Here is a 25,357-nt window from a genome sequence, read left to right as displayed (position 1 = left end):
ACAGAAAATCCTAAGAAGAATGATTTGAAAGCTCCCTTCGGAATCAGTTCGTTGTTTGAAAATATAATGCAATTTTCCGACCAAACCAGGAAGATTTTATATGCCAAATATCAGAAACAGAAGAAATAACTGCGTCCAAAAGGATTGTAAAAAGTTGGTCACGCAATAAACAAAAAGGAATAAACAAATTATATATACACACGCACACGCTTATGGCACATCTCAAAGGCTCTCATATAACTTCCCCGAGCCGAGTTTGTTGTAAACTAACTGCCTAAAAAAAGCTCGCTGCATATGATTGAAATTGCGTTAAGAAAAACATGCCGTTTTGGCCTTCAAGTGTGGTGCATGTCTTATGGTCACTCTCAAGTTAACGGGAAACACACACGCCGACGACTGTCCCAAAATGACATCGATTTACATCAGTTTTCTTATCTATAACGCTTTTCTTCCACCAGTTACAAAAAACTAAACCTAACGGAACGAAACTCGTCTAACAATATCAAACCAAACGGTTACTTACGTGTAAATGATGGTAATCGCTGGTGTTCTCGGGCGAAGGTGGTTTGAATTTACCACAGCAGAAGTTGCAACAGCAGCAGCAACAACAGCAACAGTAGCACCCGGTCACGATGGCGCACACCAGGAAGATTGCCTACAGAGGGTCGCGGGAAGAAATAAATTCAGTGGAAATTGTTCCTTTTTGTAGGGCTTGTCCGAACACTTTACCTTGCATGTCGGCGATGTGACCATGAAGTACGCGTTGACATTTTCCTCGCCGAACTGTTCGGCGATGTAGAGTCCCAGGGAGCCGTAGTTGTCGTAGATATTCCGTTTGCTGATATCACTGAGAATGGCATGCGCTCGGTTCACTTCTTTGAACTAAAATATTAAAAAATAGGTGGTGAGCAAAAACATTTTTAACATCAACTGTTTTATAGAATACCTTTTCGGCTGCGTCTGGATTGTCTGGGTTTTTGTCTGGATGATACTTAAGGGCTAGCTTTCGGTATGTCTTTTTGATTTCATCCCCGGTTGCCGTCTTCTGGATGCCCAGCGTCTGGTACAGCGTATCCCCCGATGTGCTGAAAAAAGTATTGAAAAATTGATTAGCTTTCTTCAAAAAAAAAATAAGAAATTTTGAACTGTTGTACTGGACTTATTTGTTTCTAATTTTGTAAATGTTTTTATATTTCTAATTTCAAACCTATTAGTAACGGATCAGATTACCATTTACAGTACTTTTTTAAGAAAATGAAATCGTCATTTTGTCGTTGTGAAGCTTTTACTCCCCATCCTTCATTTTTTTTTGACAGAAAGCGCCTGAATTTATATTCTCCACGCCTGTTAATAGACAATGCATTAACTCTGGATGAAAAAATTGAAGTATCAAATGAGCCAGATTTCATTCAAATGATTCATATCATGATATAAAAAAAATCTAAATATAAATATTACACGGACAGATCGACTGAAAACAAAACAAAAATTATTTTTCAAGGTGCTGTCGAATCGAAACGAGTCATAATCTAAATTTCAAAGTAACAATGATAAGGTGCTCCTTCTACATATTTCGGGCACCGTCAAAGTTGCGAGCTGGAATTAACCCCCAGTCCCATGCCTAATGCGTGACACAAATAATTAGACATGTCGCGCAAGTAACTTGTAAGGCTTCTTATCAGCTCTCGCCAGAGAGAATGAAGAACACGAGAATCAGAAATAAAAAAAAGAAAGGCACTTCCATTAAACATTTTGTATTTGTACCTTGCTGTTAGGAGCAGTGGACAACGCGAAGATCCGTCACAGTACAATCGAAAAATTTTCAAACGCAAATGCAAAGAAACCATCCAAAGGCAGCTGCTTTTGTTGGTAGTGAAAGTAGGTTTAAGCACGTATAGAGAAAGGCAAGCAATATGAAAGGACTTGAAGGACGACACAGTTACTCTGGTCCTCCGAGATGAGAAAAGCCTGTGTCAGGGAAATCAATAATCCGTTCCTGCTGTGACACTGCTGTGACACTGCTTGGTGAAGTGGTCAATTAAAAACGAGTGTTGAAACCAGAGTGTTTCTAAAATGGAAAGCACTTGTTTGTTTCTTTTCTCAATTTATCGTAATCAATGTTGGGGTGGCAGCCAAATGGGTCATGTCGAATTTTTAAAACCGACCATAGACATTTTGTAGATTGGTCCAGAAACTGACCTGTACAAAATTTCAGTTCAATCGGACTTGATTCAGGGGTGCCCCAAAGCGCTCAGAGTGTCGGTTTTTTACCCTCAAAAATGACCAAAGGGATGACCAAACAAAATTGGAAAAACATAATTTTAATTTTGATGCAAAATGACTCATAAATGCTTAAAACATCAAAATCTGGTATTATCTCGATTTTTTTTTTCAAAAATCAACTTTGAAATTTCAAAAATTATCAGAGTGGAGACCCAAAGGAACTCAGAAAGTCGAAATTTTAATTTTGATGCTAAATGACTTAGAAATGCATTTGGTGTTAACTTAAAAAAAATTTTGGCTTAAAATTGACTTTCTTGGAACGGCCAGTCCCATTACCGTAATTTTTGGCTAATTGTTTCAAGATCTCGTCGTTTCATGCATTTCTAAGTCATTTTGCATCAAAGTTAAAATTTCGATTTTCCGAATTTAATTCGATTATGAAATCCTTCCCATACATCTATTGCTACCCCAATGTTCATAATATAGTTTTTTATATGATTTTATTGTCTAAGTTTACATAGTAAATAAGTAAAATTTGTAACTATTTACATTACGATCTGTTTATGGTGTTTCTATAATATAACAAAATCATCGCAGCGAACTGTTTAATAAAAAGTTTTCTAGTAAAGGGTGATACGGTCAAAATTTGGTCAATATCAATTTGACGTATTTATTTCAATTTTGCATTTAAAAAACCTGAACACCCCTCATTTTGAAGGTGTGTGTGTGTGTGTGTGTGTAGAATGTTGCTCCTATTTTGATTTTGAAATTCACTCTTCAGTTGTCAAAATGCCGTCCAAGGAAGAAGAGCAGCGTATCAAAATTTTGCTCGCGCATCGCGAAAATTCGAGCTTCTCGCACGCAAAGCTGTCAAAATCGCTAAAAGTTGCCAAATAAACCGTTACAAATGTAATTAACCCTCATCCGCATTAGGATGTCATTTTGACACCATTGCAAGTTTGAAGGCTAACTTTTTTCAGAAGCTTCAAAATACAAAAATTTCTTCGGGGACCCTAAATGAATTCAAAAGTTCTTCAATATTGCATCTTTACTTTTTTTATGGACGAACCCTGGAAGCCTGGACAAAAAAACTCCCTTTTCCGACTTTTGGTGTCATTTTGACACCACAAAAGTAAAATCTATTTAAGTCGTTTGAATTATTGTGAACTTCATATAAAACTTATACCAATAGAAACCTTGTAATGTCAGTAAAATATGTTTAGAACATTATATACAGCTAAAGTTACAAGTTTTCTCGTTATTCAGCATGAAAGAAAAAAAATCTGAAAAAACATGCCTCACGAAAACTGTTGTAGTTCATATGTTACACGTCCAAAAAAATATTTGCCTTATGCATATGAAAGCTGAAGTTAATGCCTACATCATGAAGACAAGAAATATTTTTTTAAATTTTTTTTAATGAAATGGTCACAAAAAGTTCAAAAAAGTGGTCTAAAAAACCTACTTTTCATTCGATTGCTAGTAAATACTGTTTGAGCGATGGTAGAGTTTTGAAAAAAATATGACTACAAAATGTATTGAAATTCCAACATTTTGCTGTCTTTAGATTTTTGATGCAACAAAAATTGAATTTACTGGAATTTTTCAAAGTTCACTACTTTGCGCGATTTTTTTACAAATTGAAATTTCATCTGTTTTTGTGGTCCACCGTCAGGTTGTACCCGGATTATCAGTGCTTTTACTTTGTTTGGACCAACCAAGAGTATATTCATTGGAAAGCACATTTAATCTACATTCTAGTGAGGTGCTGCAATTCACGCTGTGAGATTTCACAAAAATATGAAAATTATAAACATAAAATCATTCCTGAATTTCTAGAACTACAAGCACCTCGTCCAGCAAAACGTGTTTGTTTGCTCTCCGAGTAGGTAAGGTGGGTGGTGATTCGGGCAGAGAGCGAAGCCGACAGACGAAATAATGATACGTGTCGTACGTTTCTTGGTTGGAAATTTTCTATTGATAGTAGTTCTCGTTTGCCTGTCACGACACGCATCATTATTTCGTCTGTCGGCTTCGCTCTCTGCCCGAATCACCACCCACCGTACCTACTCGGAGAGCAAACAAACACGTTTTGCTGGACGAGGTGCTTGTAGTTCTAGAAATTCAGGAATGATTTTATGTTTATAATTTTCATATTTTTGTGAAATCTCACAGCGTGAATTGCAGCACCTCACTAGAATGTAGATTAAATGTGCTTTCCAATGAATATACTCTTGGTTGGTCCAAACAAAGTAAAAGCACTGATAATCCGGGTACAACCTGACGGTGGATCACAAAAACAGATGAAATTTCAATTTGTAAAAAAATCGCGCAAAGTAGTGAACTTTGAAAAATTCCAGTAAATTCAATTTTTGTTGCATCAAAAATCTAAAGACAGCAAAATGTTGGAATTTCAATACATTTTGTAGTCATATTTTTTCAAAACTTTACCATCGCTCAAACAGTATTTACTAGCAATCGAATGAAAAGTAGGTTTTTTAGACCACTTTTTTTAACTTTTTGTGACCATAGGTGGTATGAATAAAAAAATAGCAATTGCTTCGATAGCTTTTACTTTGCTCGAACTTTTGAATGGCAACATTTGAAAGCATTTGCTCAGCTAGATATGAAAAAGCTGAGTAAAACATTTACTTTCAACCTGCTCCGGATTAAAAATATGCATGCCATTCGAAGAAATTGACTAACAAAACTGCTCGAAAATAGCAAAAGCAATTACTAGAGCTTTATTCATATCAGCCCATTTCATTAAAAAAAATTAAAAAAAATATTTCTTCATGATGTAGGCATTAACTTCAGCTTTCATATGCATAAGGCAAATATTTTTTTGAACGTGTAACATATGAACTACAGCAGTTTTCGTGAGGCATGTTTTTTCGGATTTTTTTTCTTTCATGCTGAATAACGAGAAAACTAGTAACTTTAGCTATATATAATGTTCTAAACATATTTCACTGACATTACAAGGTTTCTTTTGATGTAAGTTTTGTTTAAATCGGTCTAACACGCCAAAAGTTATAACGATTTGAGCTTGTGGTGTCAAATTGACACCACAAGTGCTGATTAGGGTAATGAAATCTAATGCGGATGAGGGTTAAAGTGTTTGGGGAACGTTTGTCGACAGCCAGGAAGTCTGGATCGGGGGGAAATCGAAAACCGGATGCCGCTGAGACGACGAAGAGAGTTGCCGGTAGTTTCAAGCGAAACCCTAACCTCTCTCTCCGAGATGCCGCAAATAAGCTGGGTGTATCGTCTACAACCGTGCATCGAGCCAAAAAACGAGCCGGACTATCGACTTACAAGAAGGGAGTGACTCCAAATCGCGATGATAAACAAAATACGACGGCCAAAGCGCGATAATGGAGGCTGTACACGACGATGCTGACGAAGTTTGACTGCGTGGTAATGGACGACAAAACCTACGCCAAAGCCGACTTCAAGCAGCTTCCAGGACAGGAGTTTTATACGGCAAAAGGAAGGGGATTTCTATTTTTTATTTACATAGTATTCCGTCTTACGACATAACTTGACGAACATTATTCCTAAAATTCACTCGGTTCATAGCAACCGTTCTCCAATTTCTCGGGCACCCCACGTTCGCCAGATCACGCTCCACTTGGTCTAACCACTTCGCTCGTTGCGCCCCCGCTCGTCTTGTTCCTACCGGATTCGTAGCGAACACCTGTTTTGCAGGACAGTCGTCCGGCATTCTCGCAACATGTCCCGCCCAGCGTATCCGGCCAGCTTTCACCACCTTCTGGATACCGGGTTCGCCGTAGAGTTGCGCGAGCTCGTGGTTCATCCTTCGCCTCCACACTCCGTTCTCCTGTACGCCGCCAAAGATGGTTCTTAACACTCGTCGCTCAAATACTCCGAGTGTACGCAGGAAGGGGAAAGGTAGCTGATATTTTCAAGCACATGAAACTGTCAAAGTTCGCGAAGAAATATCTAGTTTGGCAAGCCATCTGTACCTGTGGCTTAAAAAGCAGCATTTTCATAGCATCCGGGACTGTCAACCAAGAAATTTACGTGAAAGAGTGTTTGAATAAACGTCTGCTGCCTTTCCTGAAGAAACACGGTTGTTCCGTACTGTTTTTTCCGGATTTGGCATCTTGTCAATACGGTAAAAAGGCCATGGAGTGATACGCCGCCAACAACGTGCAGGTGGTTCCCAAGGACAAGAACCCTCCCAACACGCCAGAGCTCAGCCCAATTGAGAAATATTGAGCTATTGTCAAGCGGAACCTAAAGAAGACCAAAGAAACTGCTAAGGACGAGCAGCAGTTCAAGGCAAACTGGCTTTCTGCGGCGAAGAAGACAAGGTGGCTGTACAAAATCTGATGGCAGGGGTTAAGCGTAAGGCTCGGCAATTCGGATTTGGAAAAGTGGAAGCCTAACTGAATATTTTTCCTGAATTTTATACTAATTAAACTTGAAAAAGAAATTTAATTTGATTTTTTAAATAAACGATTTCACCGATTTACATGCGTTTTCCCTTGACCAAATTTTGACCGTATTACCCTTTAGAGGCTTTTCTTTTATATATTTCGCAATCATAACCTAACTCCGTGCAGAGTGGCAAATATCAGCTTGCTTCTGCAAACCTTACTTCATTTTGCTATTAAAATTAACACAATTTATACACTTTTCAAATTGTATACTGCATTCGGTTGTATCGTGACCTTCGCCGCACTTACAACAACTTTATGAACATAATTCCAACACTTATAACAAGGCAAAACATAAAGGTCTTCAAAATTTTTGCAACGTTCCCAACCAATATTAAATATACCGCGTTTTAACAAAGTATTAAAAGTTTCCGAATCAACTTCCTCAGTAGCAATCATCGGATTATGCTTCCATTTCTTTTTCTTTTTTTTTTCAATATAAACTACCTTTATTACTGAGTCGTTTGAGCTGTTCTTTTTTTCAACTAATCGAAAAACTTTCCATTATGAAATTTGGGAATTATCCCATCCATTTTTCGAAGACTGAAGGTCCTTCTATCGACGCTAGAGAATAAATGCCTCTGGTAATTTCATATTAACCTGGTGTCGCCACAGCCGAATATGAAGTGCTCCAAATCATCATTTATTCCAGGACAAAGGTCACAATAAGGATCAGCTCTCGTGTTCCTCTCCTGAATATCCCGTTGTTTTCGATGTGATGATAAATATTTGGAGAGGATATACTCGAAGATCGTTTTACATTTTCGTTGTGGATTTTCTCTTAGAACTTTTGGGTTTCTCAGCCTTAGGAGATAGAATTGGTAGATATCGGATGAGAATGGTGAACGACGTAAGATATCTGATATGAACTCGGTAGTGAATTTTGATAAGGGCGAATGTGCCAAATGTAAACAAATGAAGTTATTAGCTGGGTTGAAAAATACGTTTGTACGTTTCTCGAAACAGTAATGTTGGAGCATTCGCAGTATTCAGAATTCGATACAGAATTGTTCTGACGTGAGAATACTCCCTAGCAGTCTTCACGAAAACATGTACCGAGTTCAACTTGAGTGCGGAAATCCAGGCGCAAGTTTTCTCTGAACTTGCACACAAGCTTGTACTTGGGTTTAGTTCGAACCTAAACTCGAGCACATTTTTTGTACCCGAGTGCGCTCCCCGATGTTCGTACTCTGGTTCGCTTCGGGTTCGTACCGAGTTTTGTACTCACAGTGGCTGGCTGAACTGAAATTGAATGTGTCTGCCTGTGTATGCCTGGGTATTGAATGTGGTATGAATTATTTTCTTCAGTTAGTTTTTCTATCGTTTGTGCGTATGTAAATCAATTTCAATGCTGTTTTTGAACATTTTTGGAGTTATGTATGGGGTTGTTAAACCGATTCAAATATATATGGTTGGTTCTTAAAAATTGTTATGAAATTTTTTTATCTGTCGGCTAAAAAAAAGAAGAAAAAAATTTTACCGAAAATTTGTTTTTCTGGAACTAGGTTGTTTTTCAGAAAACCGGTGATTTGATAAAATGTTTGGAAATTGCCATTGCAACTCTCGCTCCGCAAATCTCATAAAACAATGTTTATATTTCTGAGGCATTAAAAAATTCAATCATAAAATGGATAAATCATCGCATGGCGAGTAGAAAACATGGAAAATTTTGAAATATTTGAATGAAAAAAAATGAAAAAATTATCAAAATGACACAAATGGAAAAACGACCAAACAATCAATATCAAAAATAGCTAAATTGACAAAAAAGATGAAAATTCAAAAATGGCAAAAATATCACAAATGGCATAAATGAGCAAAATATTAACCTTCCAAAGCTGTTCGCAAAACATCCGTTTCTGGGAAATTGCAGTTTGATGACGTTCCCCCGGCCGTAAATGTTATCCGATTTTTATGATATTTATGATATTTATGATATTCATTGTGTAGGTTATTTATTCAAGCTACTCAACATTTCAAAATTAAGGCTATATGTATTACAAGCTTTGAGGAAACTGGTTCAGAAAGAAAAAAAAAATTAAAAAAATATATTTTTAAAATACTCCTAACTTGTGGCAGCTTTTCTGTATTTGAATGTTTAATTGATGTTTGGACTTGTCAAGAGTGTACATCTATCCGACGATGTTTAGACAGTTGGGATGCAATGAATGTTTTGACCGCCATTTAGTATCTTCCGCTTGAAAAAAGTCTTACTTTAAAAAACGACATCCAATTTTGGCTTTGCTTAGCTGTATTTCTTTTTTAATGAACCGATTTTAATAAATTAAATTTTAGTTTTTTGTCGTTAATTTGATTATCATTTTGATAGAACATAGTTGGTCTTTCAATAATCCCAGTTTTTCAGTATATTGGCATGATGTTCATATTGACCCGAACAACTTTGGAGGGTTAAAAATGACATCAAATATTTTCACTTTGAAACTGACAAAACAGGAAAATAAATAAAACTCATAATTATTTAGAAGATTCGTTGGATGGATTTCATTGTGCTAACTTACCACTGGTAAGATGTTAGAAAATTGAAATACCTCATTTAATTGAATACTTACCAAATTGAGAATTACATATATATTTTTTTATATGTTCTATAATTAATTTGTTATATGAACTTTACAGGCCCTTTTAATACAATTTTTATAAATTGGTTTTACAGTTGTATTTCGCATCATTCATTTAGTTTATTGATTTTTTACACAATTCCTTTATAGAAAAAATATGTTCATCATACTCAAAAGCTCATAACAGGCCGTACTAGATAATTCGAGTGTTTGTAGACTGGATTAGTCGCACATGAAAAAATGTTTTTAGCGTCCGTCTTTATAACTTTTCAATCGTTTTATTAATAATTGATCATTATTCCATTTATTTTTAACTAATTCACATAAAAATGAAATCAATCATTTCAGTGTGTTGCTCAGTTGTATGGAAGTTGAAAGAAAATTATTGAAATAAACATCGAAACTATACAAATTTTATAATCATTTTTCAAATGAACGATTAAAACTATTTTCATTTTGTTAAATTTTGAGATACAATAAACAGCGAATTGGAAAGCGAATTTTGAAAATAAAAAAACGATTTATTTGAAATCAAATTTTAAAAAAATTCGAACTGCAAAACATTATTTTTGAACCTCTGTTTTGTACGTTGAAGGTAAACAAACTTGTACTGATCATCTGAACATCATTTTAGCGTATGATTTACAGTAGTTGTTGATTTTTTTTGTAAATTATTTATTTGAAACGGCAGGTGTTGATGATAATGATGAATTTATGAACGAAAAAACGATAAAAATCGGATTTTATTTCATCGACAGAAACTTTATTGATGATTTTAGATTTCGATGGTAACATTATAAAATTGTTTGTTTTATACGGAACTCGAATGTTGATATAAAACAAAGATTTCAAGTGATTATTTATCATAATCGGTTGAAAATTGTAGAAGATATGGCCAAGGTTGCCGAAATCACAGAATAATTTATAATTTCAGAGCATTTCGAGCATATTTTCGTCACAGATCCTGTGTTATAGAATACAGTATTCACAGATTTCTGAAATTTGGTATGTCTTTCCAAAAAAAAAATTCAATCCATATTTACTTTGGGATTCTGACTCAAATTCATGAAAATGCCTACCCCCATTCTGAAAGTTAACATTTTCGATATTTATTGTAAAAATAAGCATATAGGACATTTTTTCAGTGAAAATCGTATTAAAACATTACAAAATCGTATTCAAACATTACTTTACGATAATAATAATATTAGCATTTTCATTTAACAAACCATCAAACCATAGCATCTGATTTAACAAAGGAAGAATAAAACATGGTAAATCTAACCCGCTTTGAACTTAAATTAATCATTGGCTTACCAGAAGGTCACTTTTTAACTAAGCAAAATCTGACCATCGGAATGGGTTGAGATTGAGCCTCAAGCGTGAATGAGATTAAAAAATATTTTGCTCGGAAGATGCACAAAAAACAAATTTTTCATTAATAACTTTTTTCCCCACTAGCCGATTGATTTTTTTTAAAAAAAATTCTCAAAGCTTAAATCAAGACAAATGTTTTACCCGAAGACAGCATCATGATTGGAATTGAAACAAAAAAGTTACCTAAGATGGTCAAGCGCTTATACTTTCTGCATTATATTCCTTTTCCTTAATTCTGAACATGGATGCGCGCACACGGGTTCGAACACGAGCTCGAACTTGTACCCTGCACTTTGAGTGCGGTGAGTTTAAATGGGTGCGTGTTGAACTTGCGCCTCGAAAGTTGTGTGCAAGTAAGTGCAAAAACTTGCGTGCACTTCGAACTCAAGTTGTACCGTGAAGACTGCTCCCTAGGAATTGCAGATACGTTCGGCAAACTAACATTATTCTCCAAGTAGCTCCACATAAACTGTAGATCTGATCCAGCTCGTAGAAGTCTATTCACCAGCAGAGATTTTTATTTAAGTGTTGATGAATGAAGGCCTATAGACTGGGTTGCCAGGTGCCCAGATTTGTCTGTAAAACCAAGACTTTTGACCCTTCGTCCAGACATTGGTCAGACACAGATTTTGCCCATATTTTTGCTGAGAGTGCCCAGATTTTACAGACTTTCAAAATTGAGTGATAAAATCAATATTCATGTATCGGATTTGATCCGTAAGTGGCAGATTAGACTAAAATCTGGCTTGTATTCATCGGTATTTGACCAATCACTCATTAAACTATATGTATATGTTTAATGAGTGATTGGTCAAATACCAATGAATACAAGCCACATGATTCGTCAAATTTAAATTTAATTTGTTTAGTACCAAATTTGTGATTTTCCGTATCCACAGACACACACAGACTTTTTTCAACATTGCCCAGATTTTTATCCTAAGCACCTGGCATCCCTGCCTCCTCTTTCTTTTGGAACGATCATTGCTTCAAAATCTACTCGGTTCCAAGATCTGCCGAATAAACTTTCCAATTCGGGCTATAATTTTACCAGTGAATTTGTTTGACAAAGAATGTAGATAAGCCCGCTGCAAGCTTTGTATGGAAATTTCAGGTTTATTGTATTACACACCTCCCATAATTTTTTTTGGTTGTTTTTACTGCCACAAATAGTAATAAAAATTTGGAAGCGATTTTTTCAGTCCTGTATTAGTGCAATGAGTTTCAATGTTGTATGGAAAAACAAAGCTTTTCATTCAAAAATCGCCAGAGATGTACTGAAAGTTCTATAAAATATATCTTTGGATTATTAATTCCTTGATTTTTTAAATCGATTTTATGTGAACAAACCTTAAACCTAGCTTTCACCCCAGAAAGGATATTCGATGTTATGCAAAAAAAATATATCAATTTTTTTTTATTTTAGCAGTTTTGAGTCAACTTTTGACTGCTCATTTAAATAAGCTGTTTAAACATAGGATAAACATAAAAAATCACAAAAAAACGACTTTGCATAGCCGATGAGTTTGTGGACTTATTTTATTTATCTTGCCAAAAACATTTTTTGAAATTTGTGAAAGCTCTACTGCCCTTCCAAGCACGATTGTCCCATGTAAAAAAAAACGAGCAAGCGAGAAAAACGCGATTGAAATTTCAGCTATATTTTCAGTTTTTCTCTTAAAACTCAAAATTCACCGACAGGTTTTTTCGTAGTTAACAGTTCAAGTTAATCATTTTACAATGTTTTCTACCAAAAAAAATACATTTCCTAAACCAAACGGAAATTAAGAGCCATCAAGTTCGTATTTGGTCTTAAATAAAATTACACCAATTGATAATCCTAAATTACTCCCGTATAAAAAAAAATAGTAAATATGATAGTAAAATGGACAACGAATCCTCTCTTTCGAATTCAAAATGTTTCTCTCCTGCCTAAAGGTTTGCTCTTGAAATTAAAGGATTTCCTGCTACCAGCTGCCCGAAATTGAAACAAACGGAATTGAACATACAGATTTGACTTCCTTCCTATGCTACTAACTCATTCGCGCAGCAAATCGTTCCAGCGGTGACGAAATGCAAATCAAATTTTATCAAACGTGTCAATAGGTGGTATGAATAAGAAAATAGCAATTGCTTCGGTAGCTTTTACTTAGCTCAAACTTTAGAATGGCAAAATTTGAAAGCATTTGCTCAGCTAGATATGAAAAAGCAGAGTAGAACATTTACTTTCAACCTGCTCCGGATTAAAAATATGCATGCCATTAGAAGAAATTGACTAACAAAACTGCTCGAAAATAGCAAAAGCAATTACTAGAGCTTTATTCATATCAGCTAATGAATCATTATTTTCCTTGCCTGTGCCTTTTGCAAACATTCTTTGCTCCGCTGCTGTGCGAAAATCGAAAACTTGGGAGGGCAGACGAAGACGAAATTGGTGTGTATTTTTTACTCCCTTTCTACTCGTCGTGGCCCATGTCGGAGGCAGGGGGAAATCGATTTTTCTCCAGCAGCAGTGAGATTTTCCCATTCCCATGAAGCCTGGCTGCAGCATTAGGGCAGCCCTTAATCGTCAGGAGAGTCAAGGACAGGGATTTCGAAAACTAATTTCCAATTAACTGATACTTACGATAATTTCCGCTTATCCATGTCGATTATGTGCCTTCCTTCGTGGGTGCAAAATATTCAAATATTTCTCTATCGGAAGAGAAAAAAATCCCCGAAACAAGAGGTAGTACTGCTGCTACTTCTTCTTGACGGCCACGGGTTCAACCCAGTCGAACGGAAGAATATTGTGAAAAACGAGAACTGCGACACCAAAATCTAAACCATTCGATCTCAAGCACTGACGAAACGACACACAAAAACTTCCGGCACGGTTCCGACAATCTGTTCCCGCACTTCGGTCACACACTTTTTCACTAATCTCCAACTTCTGCCAGCGGAAAATTTCTACCGTTCAGGCTTTTTTTTCCCCGTTCGACGACTATAACTGCAAAACGTCTCTGGCGTATCGCGAGCAGAGCTGCTGCTGGGGTGAAAATTTTTCCTCTTTTTTTGCAGGCGCAGGCAGATGGCGAATATCCGGGCAATGGAAAAATGTCAAAAAGGCGCGATTCGAGCAGGAGAGCGCTTGTCAGAAAGTGCAGAACTAAATCGAGCAGTTTTTCTGTTTGTTTTTCTGCACGCTATCAGTTTTTTAATCGGTGTTGGTTTTTTTCTTGAAAATTTAATATTATGTGTATAGCACCAAACCGAACAGCGACAGTAAAACTAGCGACGCGACGCAGTTCAGTAGGTGATTTCGATGTAGTACTCGAACATTGTTTATGTTATTTACTGTACATTTTCCTTAAGCCATCAATAGTATGCTTCAAGTCTCCTAGGAAACTCGCGCTGCGTCGTTATTATGATTATTAGTGCTCTCATTTTGGATTTTTTCTGCATGCATAATAGTGAATAATTTTGTTTGTATTCGGGAGTCCCAACATAGAAAACAGCGTTTCTATGTTGAGGAGTAAAATCATTGGTGACTAGGATTGGGAGAAAAAATCATTCTGAACGAAGATCCGCAACCTTGTTCGGGATTTTGAATAAATTTCAACCCGAATCTTTAATATGGAAAGTATATGGTTTTAGAAAATAGTCCCAAATATTTACTTTCGTATGCAAAGTTTAAGATTTCCTTTTCTGACTGACTTGAAAATTATAGTTGACGTTAAATTTTACAATTTTGTAGTTTCATATGATTTCTTTTTTGTAAATTTTATAATGTTTCTTATTCTTTATTTTGTTTAGTTTTGTTTTTACTTCATAATTTTATAAACCCATTTTGTGCATTTTCTTTACTATCTATGTGATTAATTTTGATATTTTTGTAATCATTTAAATTTTTATAATTTTTTCATATCTATTTTTTTCTGTTTCAATTATAGTTTTTTTTTGGTTATGTCTTCATTTGAAACTTTGAAACTTTTGTTTTTACCTTGAGGCTTTAAGAAACGGAAGTGTTTTTTTTTTTTAAATTTTTGCAAACTTTTAAAGTTTTGTTAGCATTTTTATGCTTTTTCCAGCTTATCTTGATCCATTTTGTAATAATTTCTTTGCTTTTTTTTAAATATTTTTCACTATTGGATTTAGCATTTTCAATGTATACAAGAGCATGCTCAAAACATGTAACTTAACAAAAATTATATCTTAACCTAAACTTATCATTTACATAATTTATGTGTGTTTTTTTCATTTTTATCATTGTAAACTTTTTTTTTTCATTCTTATCAGTTTCGCCTTTTTTGTCAATTTATTTATTCTTGGTATTGGTTTAAATTTTTATTTTTAAATTATGGTATCTAATCCGTTTATTTAATCATTTCTGTCATTTTTTAGTTTTTTAATTTTTTTGCTATTTTTCATATATTTTTTCTAATTCTTAATTTTTCTTAAGTATTTCTGTTTTTGTGATATTTTTCTTTTCAATCATTTCTTCATTCTTGCCGTTCTTGCCACTTTTTTTTCATTTTGGTCAATTTTCGAAACTTAATATTTAAAATTTTACTTTAAAATTATTCACTTCATTTCTGTGGCTTTTGTCAATTCTGTTTCTTCTAGTTTAACATTTCTGTCATTTTTTTAAGTTATTACCAGTTTTGTCATTTTTGTAAGGGTATCATTTTGTATTTTTTCACTTTTTCATACATAGTTTTTGTTTTTAGCTGACATTTTTCTCATTTAAGTTATTGTTGATTTGTTTGTCATTAATGTCATTTTTGTTGTCTTGACTAACTCCGATTATTTTAGATATTTTTATGGTTATTGTAATTTTTGACATTTAGTATTTTTCATCGTTTTGTTGTTGTTTTGGCTCTGTTTTAATGATTTTGCACTTTTTGTCATTTGTATCATTTTGGATTTAATCACAGAGAACCAGAGTTCGGGCTGGAGCCCCAACCGTGTGTAAAAATACCAACCGTGATTTCAAAATAAACGACGCCATTTTTGCAACTTAGCTAAGAGCCACCAGATGTCGTTACGAGTACTTTTATTTTTTCCATTTTTTCTACACGCTCAGACGATAGTACCTTCAACGAATGAAAAATGCGCTCAAAGCCAAATATATTTTCAGTCACTCAATCGGGTATTGAAATAATTGTATACGGTTTTTCATTTTTTGGCCTGTGTTTGTTTTTGTCGACATGAAATTCTCTACATCAAGACTATTTTTTTTTATAATTAAGAATAAATTTCGATGATGAACACGTGCAGTATTCTTTTTTCTTTCACAAAATTGTTATCTCGGTAGGATTGATGAAAAATTGGCGCATGGTGTTATCGGACGTCTGTAATAGGTATAATAGAAGAGGGGGATATTTGAAGAATTTATAAAATTTTTAAATCGTGTTGCTTTTAAAAGCCTTTTGCTATTTCCTTAAATTCTTAGGATTCTCAGGTGTGCGGGTAACCTCCATGCAATAACTTTGCTCTGTCTAAGAGGCCAAATTCGATATTAAGAAGCTATTCCAATTTTCGAATATTTTCGGAAGTAGGTACTGAAGTCCTATCCTGGCAGAAACGACGCGATGTTTACATGCTTCGTTATGAGAGAAATTTGATTAAAAAAAAATCTGATCCTTAACAAAAAGTGGAGTTTATCCATTAGAGGGGTATCATAACACATCATACAGAAATCCTGCGGTAAATGTTGACTGAACTTTTTTGAAATTATAATGAATATTAGAACAGACACATAATTAAAATCTTATATGAACTTTCTCTTCAAACAACTAAATAATGTTTGCTTTTTTCTCAAACAAAATCAGTGGCTCAATACAAAACGAGTACCAAATGAGGCAACATTGCCAAAAGAAAACGATTTCGTTAAAAGAGCATATAGTTCCTGCTGTAAATTTCATTATGTTGGTTTTTCTACACCCCAAAAAAAAGAAAACTAGCTGAACTCTGTTTTGGTGCGACCTGGAAGTAAATTTTGGGTTATTTATGTTCTGAGTGTTCTCAACTGTTATGACAAAAAAAAAATCGACAACAGCTGAGTCACTTAGCTAAGAGCCACTAGATGGTGCTGTTTTTAGGCCAATTTTAACGGGTTTAAAATGGCCGACCATTCAAATTCTTACACACGGATTCGACACATATTTGTTCGGGGCCCGTTCTCTGGTTCTCTGTGATTTAATGTCATTGTTGTCAGTTTTATATAACTTTCATTTCTATTATTTTGGTCATTTTTATCGTTTCTGTAATTTCTCCTAAATTGTGAAATATAATATATTTATTTAATAAAATTTATTTGATATATTATATCAAATAAATTTTATAAAATAAATGTAAAACCTACTGCTCGAATTTTTAACATAAACACGGCGCCACTGCCAATTTACAGTAGCGGCCCCGATTTTTTGAAAAAGTCAACACCGTTTCTGTTTTATCTCTTTTATCGCTCTCTTCTGCCAAATTTCTGCTTGTGTCACACAAAATTTCTTCACGCACGAAATTTCGCAGTGGACGTCGGATTGAAAAATAAATAATGAAAACACAACATTCCTTCAGTTCCGTGTTATGAAAAACTTACTTTCGGGTCAAAATTTCCAGTTGCTTCAAATATGGAACAGTGATTCGAGTAGGAAAGTGACCAAAAACATAAATTAAAATGAGTCCAGCGAATCCAAACCAGATATTGCTCAACGTGGAAGAAAGCATTCGAAACAAAATCAGCTGGAAGCAGCTGCCCGTGGAGCTGAAAAGGGTTACTCAAAACTAATGAAGGGATTTTCGAATCATCATTGATAACGAGTTACTTTTCCAATTTTAGGCTTTGCACGAAAATGAAAAACGCTACGAGAAGTTAGTACTGGAGTACAGTTTGAAAAACCAGCTACGCTATCGGGGAAACTTGGGTGAGTTAAAAAAAATATGGCTCCAGAGATTAGATGATCAATAATGTTACCTACTCTTTTTCCATGGTCATCTCAGTGCATACATCCTTTCGGCATGAGAAGGTCTACTACGAACGGTTGATCGAGGAGAATATCCGGGCTCTGCATCTGTTTCCGTACCATCTGGCCGACATAGTTACCAAGGGCCTCCGGCTGACCCCTTTTAACTATTACATTGGTGAGTGTTTTTTGGGAACTTTCAGGTCTCTTTATTTGATGTTTTGTTTGTTTGTTTTATTTATTTTGAAGAGACTTTAAATTTACAATTCATCTGCCTCTTATATTTATTAATGTTTTCTTTCGTTTCTTTTATTGGAATTTTCTGAACTTATCAACTTATTTCAAACTTGATAAGAATTACAAAAATGACAAATTTACAAACATTTAAAAAATGACCAAAATGACAAAAAAACATTAGAAAAAATGAGTTAAGTTATAAAAATGACCCAAACGACGAAAAATGACAAAAAAAAAACGAAGTACCTACCTACAAAAAATACAAAAATGACAATGACAAACAAAAAAAAAACAAATTAAAAAAAAATGACAGAAATCACAAAAAATTGCAAAATATACAGAAATTACAATAATTACAAAAAATTACAGGAATGAGAAAAATTACAAAAATAACAAGAATGACAAAATGCTATCAGTTCGTAAATTGATTTTCTGGGTGATGCATCGATTTTTTTTGGTAGATGTTAAATCACCTTCCAATGCTTTTGCATACAGTTTGTTTAATTTACGAACGCCAGCATCGTTAGAAAACTCTTCGATAGAAAAAAAAATCAATTTACGAACACGCCGTTAATTAATAAAATATTGCAGAGGAAAAACATTAGAAATTTTTTCGCATATTTTCATTATCCAGATTGAAATTTCTAAATTTGGATATATTGAAGGTTTTAATTTTTCGAATGTATTTTTTTTATTCATCTCTATCGTTTTTTATTTATTTTTTATTCATTTAAAATTTTGAAGTTGAAATGAAAATTTTTACAAACTGTACAAACCTCTTATCAAATTTGTGTTTTCTTATCTTCAATTCCAGACATGTTGGTATACCTTCTGAACAACGATCGAAACTATGATTCGCTACCGAATTTCACCGCAGCCGATTGCCTGAGGGTGGTTGGAATTGGCCGCAATGAGTACCTATCGATTTCCAGTGATTTGAAAACCAGCTCCCCGAAGCTGTTTTTCAAACGTAATCCCTACTTTCTGTTGCCGAAGTTCCCCCGGAGGATAACGATCGAGCCCTGGTGGAAGGTCGAGGTTGGGTATGTGCTGGAGAGTGATGTACAATTTTTGGGCGACCAAGAGCTGACGATTCTGGATCGGTTGATCGATTGCGGACCGCAAACGGCGGGGTCTTTGGATTATGAGGTAGTCCATGGGCTCTATCGGAGGGGTTTGATATATCTCGACGTGCCAATAAGCGGAGAAGATAAAATAAGCATTCCACCGCTGCAAAATTTTGTGATGAACCGCGTGAGTGGAGATTATTTCGAAAATCTTTTGTATAACGTTTTCGTTACGGCCGATGAACAGTCAACGATGACAGATTTGGCACACATCCTGCAGGTCCCACTAGATACGGTTAAGCAGGCCACCTCGTTGTTCTGTCGATTGAATTTTGCTAAGCGGAAACAGAGCAGCGTTCCTGGCAATGGGGACACGCATGAAAGTTGGAAAAGCGCAAGACTGGAGAAACAAATCTCGCAACAGGCAGGCAGTACCATTTTTAACTATCATGCTCTGCTTTTAAATCAAGATTCGATAGATAGTGAGCTAGCCGATTTGACTACCGTTAGCTCTCTGGATAGTCCACGTTTGGTTGAGGATAGTCCAACTGAATCAAATTCCATTCAGGAGCAGCTTAAAGCTACGGAAGAAGTTCAAAGATCACCAGATACCAAACGCGTTGGATTTATTTTCGACTCAACTCTCACAGCATTTCTGATGATGGGAAACCTTTCACCTGGACTTAAAACCCACGCTGTAACGCTTTTTGAAGTTGGCAAATTGTGTGACGAAGGGATGAACGATTTCTTGCGAGAGTTGGAGAAAGTGTCAATCCTGGATGCTGACGGAGAAGGGGAAGTAAGTCGATATTTTCACCATGCCATTATCTTACGATCTACAATTGTGGCCCTAAAAAGTGTTTTAAACACCGAGTTGGACCTTTTGCGGTTGGAAAGCTTGGAAGCATTAGATCAACGTACAAGAAATCGTTTGTTGGAGAAAAAATACAAATTCCTACTTGCGGCAGCTCCTCTGTCGGGAGTTTTGTCCTCTCCATTTACCATTCCGTTCTTCGGTCAATTCTACCGCACCTCCACTAACTCGCACATCTGGTCAAAACTATTCTACTACCACATGGCCGGTTACGGCCCGCCTAGTCTGCTGCTTGCCAAAGGTACCACACTAACCCATCTGCCTCAACTGTTCCTGGGCTACGGGAAACTCCTCATCACTATCGTCCACACGGAATCGTTTGTATTGAATTCGGAAAAATTCGCATCATTGAATGAGCATTTGAAAAACGGATGCGTCCTCATACAAGCCTACGGGATCAAACAGCCAGCTGAGCAGCACTACGAGGTGTTCCCCTTCGAGTTGGAGGTCGGCGGTGGGCTGATTAGTGAGAAAAGTGCTCGCTGGAGGCAACATTCGGCAGTGCGGCGACTGGAAAAGGTGCTGGATATGAGCAACAGCTTTGGATATCTTACTTTTGTACGGACTGGGGTACCGGATTATGGTGAATTTCTATTAGAAATAAATTAGTAATAAATAAACTCTTATTTTTCTAAAAATTTTAGGTTGCCAAGACTATGACGAAAATGTACACTTGACGAAACAGAAAGCGAAAGCCAACAAAGCAAAGGCTCACAAGGTTGAGTTGCAAGATCAGGATAATGCCCAAACTCAATTGGTAAATAATAAGCAATTTAAATTATTCTCTTAATTTTATTCTATTTTTTTATTGTATTAAAAGACTCGTTCGGATACGGTCGGTTCCATCACTTCGATTGAAAGTGACGATGCTAGTCTTATAGAGGATATCCGCCGAAAAAATCGGGACCCTGGCTTGGGAGAACCGCGACTTGGCGTTGGCTCAACAAAGGGCAGTCTTGGCGTTGATGTGAACGCATCATCGCCACCGGACGTGGACTTGGTGCTACAGCTCGCCGATGCTAGCCGAAACGCCGATTCCGATTCGGACTCACGCGAAAAACTTAACGGAAGCAAAATGGAGGTCGGTTACATTTATACTTAATTTATAAGCGCTCATGTTAACTTTACTTGATGTTTACTTTAAGGAATGGACCTTACTGGACGTGCATTTCGGAATTCCGCTCTTCGACGTTGATTGCAACACCAGCATATGCCAAAATATAATTAGAAAGCTCTGTTCTGAAGAGAAGTATGTTCAAATTCTGTGCAACTTTCAAGATAAAGAATCTTAACTTTTCTTTGTTTTTCATAGTATCGCCAACATTTCAGAAATCAACTCTCAAATGGAAACTCGTTACCTGAAATTTATATCACAGTGCTTGGTAAGTTCAAAATACTTCTTAAAATTCGGACATTCCATTAAATACAAACATTCATTCCAGTACTTTGAAGACGAAAATATGGAACTGGTAAAACCGGGCAAACACGTTCCAAAACCAAGAATCTGTTTGGCGTTCGAAAACGGAAAAATAAGCTACTGGCACGGCAAATAAATGTGCCCTCGTCTTCTGTCCACTCGTCCAAATTAAGTTTAAGCAAATTTAGTATTCATCAAAAACAAAATGAAACAAACAGCATGATTAACATTCCCTTTAGTGTTGAAACCTTGTGCAATTTTAAGTCCCATTTAAAAAATAATACAGAAACAAACCGATTGTTACCAGGGTATAGTAGCGTCTACTAACAACCTATATTATCTAGCATGTACCTACTACTTTTTTCCGTCTTTTTCCTGAAACGAAAGTGCGCACTAAACCGACATTCCGACCACTTGTCGATCGGCTTCGATTTATTTAAAAAAAAACGTTCCAGCCATATTTTATATTGCAAACAAGATTGATAGATTAGAACGTTAGTAAACGTAAGATTAGAATTTGTAATAACATTTACCAACCTGAATCAAAGAAAGATAGACAAACTAGAAGAAAAAATTAAGGCAACATATGGTGATGGGTAAACAAGCAAAAACAAACCGTACTGAAGTTGATAAGAAGATACACCTATTGGAAAAATTTATATTTTTAAATTATTATTTTTTTCAAGCTTAGAGTTTAGATGCTTTAGCAATAACCAGCCTCCTGTACAGATGACAAAGAATAGCGCCCTGCGTTTGCACCCGCACACCAGTAGCGACGACAGCAGCAGCAGAAAGTTTGCAATGAAAATAAATGGATGCGCAAATGCATTGAATTTTAAACTAAGTTTAGATTTAACATTGAAGAATTTTCCCCTCCCAAAACTCCAGGTGGTGGTTGTTTTGAAAAGGGTAAAATTACCAAAATTCTGTAAAAATATTTGTTTAGAGATTTCATAACCTAAAATTGAGTCTTTCAGGGTTTTTCGTGAAGAAGAATAGAAAATAAGAAGTTGAAATAGAAGTCAAAGAAGTGCGAAAATGAGTCAAGTTGCGTCGTCCAACAAAGGAGGCACCGAAGGGAGCCAAAAGAGTCTTCGGATTACGGGGACCACCAAAGGTTCCCAACAACCGGTTCAAGTACCCGATCCTAAAAATTTGAATAATGGAAGAACGGGCAAAACACCAACAATGTGGGAGCCTCCGGAGTGGTACGAAATACCAATGAAACCAAAAATAGCTACACTTTTTGCAACACATCAAGTTCAAAACGGACTGCGCAAGCACCCGCTCAGTGTGGCGAAAATCTTGAAGAGCACAAGGAGGTAAAATGGTTGGGCCGTTTCGGATTTAGAGTTGAGCTAAATACGACGAACGACTACGAAAAATTTGAGAAAATCGACTTCAACACACATACTCCAGTTCTTCAAACCCAAGTCCTTTACGGAATCGATCGCGTTCGTGAGAAACATCCCAGTCGAACTAGATGAGGATGAAATTCTGGATAACATCGAGTGTGAGTACAAGGTTCTGAAAGTTGAGAGAATCAAACGAAGCGCAATGTTCCGGATCAAATCATGGTGTTGCTGTTTTAGAGCTGAGGTATACGTATTTCCAGTCAAACAGTGCTTGAATTGTTGGCGATTTGGGCACGGAACAACACTGTACAGCGACTAAGCGGTGCGCCAGATGCTCAAGAAGTCATGCCGCTGGCGGAGAATGCTCCAATGCTGAGGTGTGCCTAAATTGCAAGGGAAATTACACTTCAACGGACCTTGCATGCCCAGAACGAAGAAGAAGGATTCAGATTGTCCATGACATGAAAAAGACGGGGTTGCCCTACATAGAAGACGAAAGTCAATTTCCGAAATTTTCTTCTTCTTCTTGTTGGCAGAAGAAGAGTATCCCGAGCTTTCAGGAAGACGGGAAAGTTTCGAGTATGAGCTGGAATATCCGTCGACTGGATGATGAGATGATTTCCTGCAAACTAACTTAGTGGAAAGAATAGTGGCTAGCGTTAGATGAGAGCTCATCCAAAGCTTAGGGGGGAAAATATGGATAAAGCCCCTTATTGAACTGAGTGATCTGGTAACGAATAGAAACAAAAAAAATTAATTAGCGGAATTGAGGCAGATGAACTGGTGATTTTCATGTACAACAAAAACAAGGAGATCATTGAAATTGAGAAATGGAATGACGGTACCCAAGGTAACCCTAGGTAACAAACCCTCAATAATGGTGAGTAAAACTTTGAAGATTGTTCAAATTAAAATTCAATCTCTAAAACCAAGCGAAAAAAAAGAATCTCTTCTAAACTTAATGATCCCCAGTAGGTCTCATTCAAGAAATATGGCCAATGGAAGGGGAAGACTGTCAATTTAGAGGACACTGTCTTTTTTCCAAAAGGAGGTGTCACGTCACCTACGGACACACCGCAGTCACGCATCGAACCCCCACATCATTCGCCATCACTGGCGAAGGCGATAAACGTCAAGGTGGTAAAGTGCATGACCAGCAATTTTGTGGCAAATGGGTATGGCGGGGTCGGAGTTCTAGTATCCAATGAACTATCGGTCGAATCAGTAGATACTCCAGGTTTCTATTTGTTAGAGGTAGTAGCAGTACAAATCCAGTAAGGTTTCGATCCAGTGATCCTCCTTTCAGCATACTTGGCACCAGATAGAACGGACGGAATCCAGATCTTGAGCCAAATAAGAAGAACAGTCACAGCCTATATCGAGCTGTTTTTTGGGTAGTTGCAGAGGCTGAATTGCGTGATCATAATCGGAGCGAATTTCAACGCTCATCACACGAACTCAGATTTCGAAACATGTTATCGAGGAGAGGTTCTGGAGGAACTGATAAACAACTCAAGATTCATCGTGCTCAATGACGGCTCGCCTACCACCGTAACTATACCAGGAAGAAGGGATTCTGCAATAGACCTAACTTTGGCCATTTCCGGAATCAGTGTTCGGCATTAAAGCGCTAATCGCTAATTTGTCTATTCCGTTTTTGTTAAATAATTATCGTTTTAATTCAGTTTTTGACCAAACTTTTGTACTAATAGATAGACAAACTCCACCACAAGAAATCAATCAAGGAAGAATGCCGATATATGGTTTTTTCTGGTGTCTGGCGTTAAATCGCTAATCGCTAATTAGTCCGCTACTTTTTTGCTGGCAAATTTATTTTATTACGGGATTTCAGTTGAAATAACGGATAAACAAACTCCACTAGGTGCCATTTTTCAAGCCGGAATGCTGATAAATATTATTTTCTGCAAGGTGATGGAGTTTTTTCAGCCGTAATTTTTCTAAAAATAAAGTTATAAAATAAATATATATAAACAAAAATGTAGCGGACCAACTAGCGAACAGCGTTTTAATGCCGACCTCTGTCCGGAATAGGTAGGAAAACAACATGGGAAGTGATAGAGGAAGATTGCCATGCCATGCCAATCCAGGTGGAAGTTACCAGCGAAATGCCGGTATTCCATCAAGCAACCATCAAGGTGAACACTGAAAAAGCTGTCTCTCTACTGAACGGAATTAGGCAAGAATATCTGTACAACCCCGAAGAATTGCAATCAATTTTTGAGAAATATATATAATAACATCCTTCGTGGTAAAAAAACGAAAATCCATTTATTTGAAGAGGATTTGAAGGGAATCTCTACCAACTAAAAAAAGAAGCGCTCAAAGCCTATAACAAGTATAAACGCGAAGAAGACTTCATAGAACTAAAAAAAAGGGCCATTTTCAAGGAAGAGTTCCGCAAAGCGAAGATGTTCTATGTTGCCGAACTAATAAGCAAAATCTACGAGGACACCCCGCGAAGCACATTCGGAACATCGTTAAAGGCATCGACGTTCCCATTCCAGGAGCATGGAACAGTCTCAAAAGTATATCGGAAAGAGAATAAATTGAATTCATGAATCACTACTCCAGAGAAGATAGGAGCCAAATAAACTGCCCGACAACAACCACGGACCGGACACTCGAAGTGTTCGAGCTTCCCCTCAAAAACCATGAACTGCTTAACGTAATAAAAGAAGAATTAGTCCGCATCAGGGGAAGACAAGATGTCATATGCTATCTACAAAGGTCTTTAGAAAAGAAACTAAAAGTTAGCAAAATACTCAATGAAGTCTTCATCTTCGAAAAAAAACCCAAG

General features: G+C 36.3%; 2 protein-coding genes across 8 annotated transcripts in view; one reads left to right on the top strand and one right to left on the bottom strand.

Moving 5' to 3' along the window:
- LOC129757882 (dnaJ homolog subfamily C member 5 homolog) overlaps positions 1 to 13,703 on the bottom strand; it is a 32,983-nt gene extending 19,280 nt beyond the window's left edge. For 4 of the 7 annotated variants that reach the window (XR_008739841.1, XR_008739840.1, XR_008739839.1 and 1 more), the window contains exons 1-4: positions 13,272 to 13,702; positions 947 to 1,085; positions 730 to 882; positions 524 to 655 (exon numbers count right to left, since the gene is read on the bottom strand). Coding sequence is in view for 1 of the 7 variants with exons in the window: in XM_055755257.1 (XP_055611232.1) it covers positions 524 to 655; positions 730 to 882; positions 947 to 1,085; positions 13,272 to 13,291 (444 nt within the window). In the remaining 6 variants the exon portion in view is untranslated. Of the gene's footprint in view, positions 1 to 523; positions 656 to 729; positions 883 to 946; positions 1,086 to 13,271 lie in introns of all 7 variants that reach the window. The other 3 variants (XR_008739837.1, XR_008739838.1, XR_008739842.1) reach the window with 3 other exon arrangements.
- Positions 13,704 to 17,092: 3,389 nt separating this feature from the next.
- Positions 17,093 to 21,998, top strand: LOC129757878 (protein FAM91A1). The gene is made up of 9 exons (XM_055755249.1): positions 17,093 to 17,399; positions 17,466 to 17,550; positions 17,627 to 17,767; positions 18,641 to 20,350; positions 20,412 to 20,524; positions 20,588 to 20,848; positions 20,913 to 21,016; positions 21,080 to 21,149; positions 21,210 to 21,998. The coding sequence occupies exons 1-9, from the start codon at positions 17,304 to 17,306 to the stop codon at positions 21,318 to 21,320; spliced, it is 2,691 nt and encodes an 896-aa protein (XP_055611224.1). The 5' UTR covers positions 17,093 to 17,303; the 3' UTR covers positions 21,321 to 21,998.
- The last annotated feature ends 3,359 nt before the right edge of the window (positions 21,999 to 25,357 follow it).

This window comes from Uranotaenia lowii, chromosome 3, assembly GCF_029784155.1.
Source record: "Uranotaenia lowii strain MFRU-FL chromosome 3, ASM2978415v1, whole genome shotgun sequence".
In the NCBI taxonomy this organism is placed as follows: Eukaryota; Metazoa; Arthropoda; class Insecta; order Diptera; family Culicidae; genus Uranotaenia; species Uranotaenia lowii.
The sequence above is the reverse complement of the archived record's forward strand: the minus strand, read 5'-3'. Positions and strand labels throughout refer to the sequence as shown.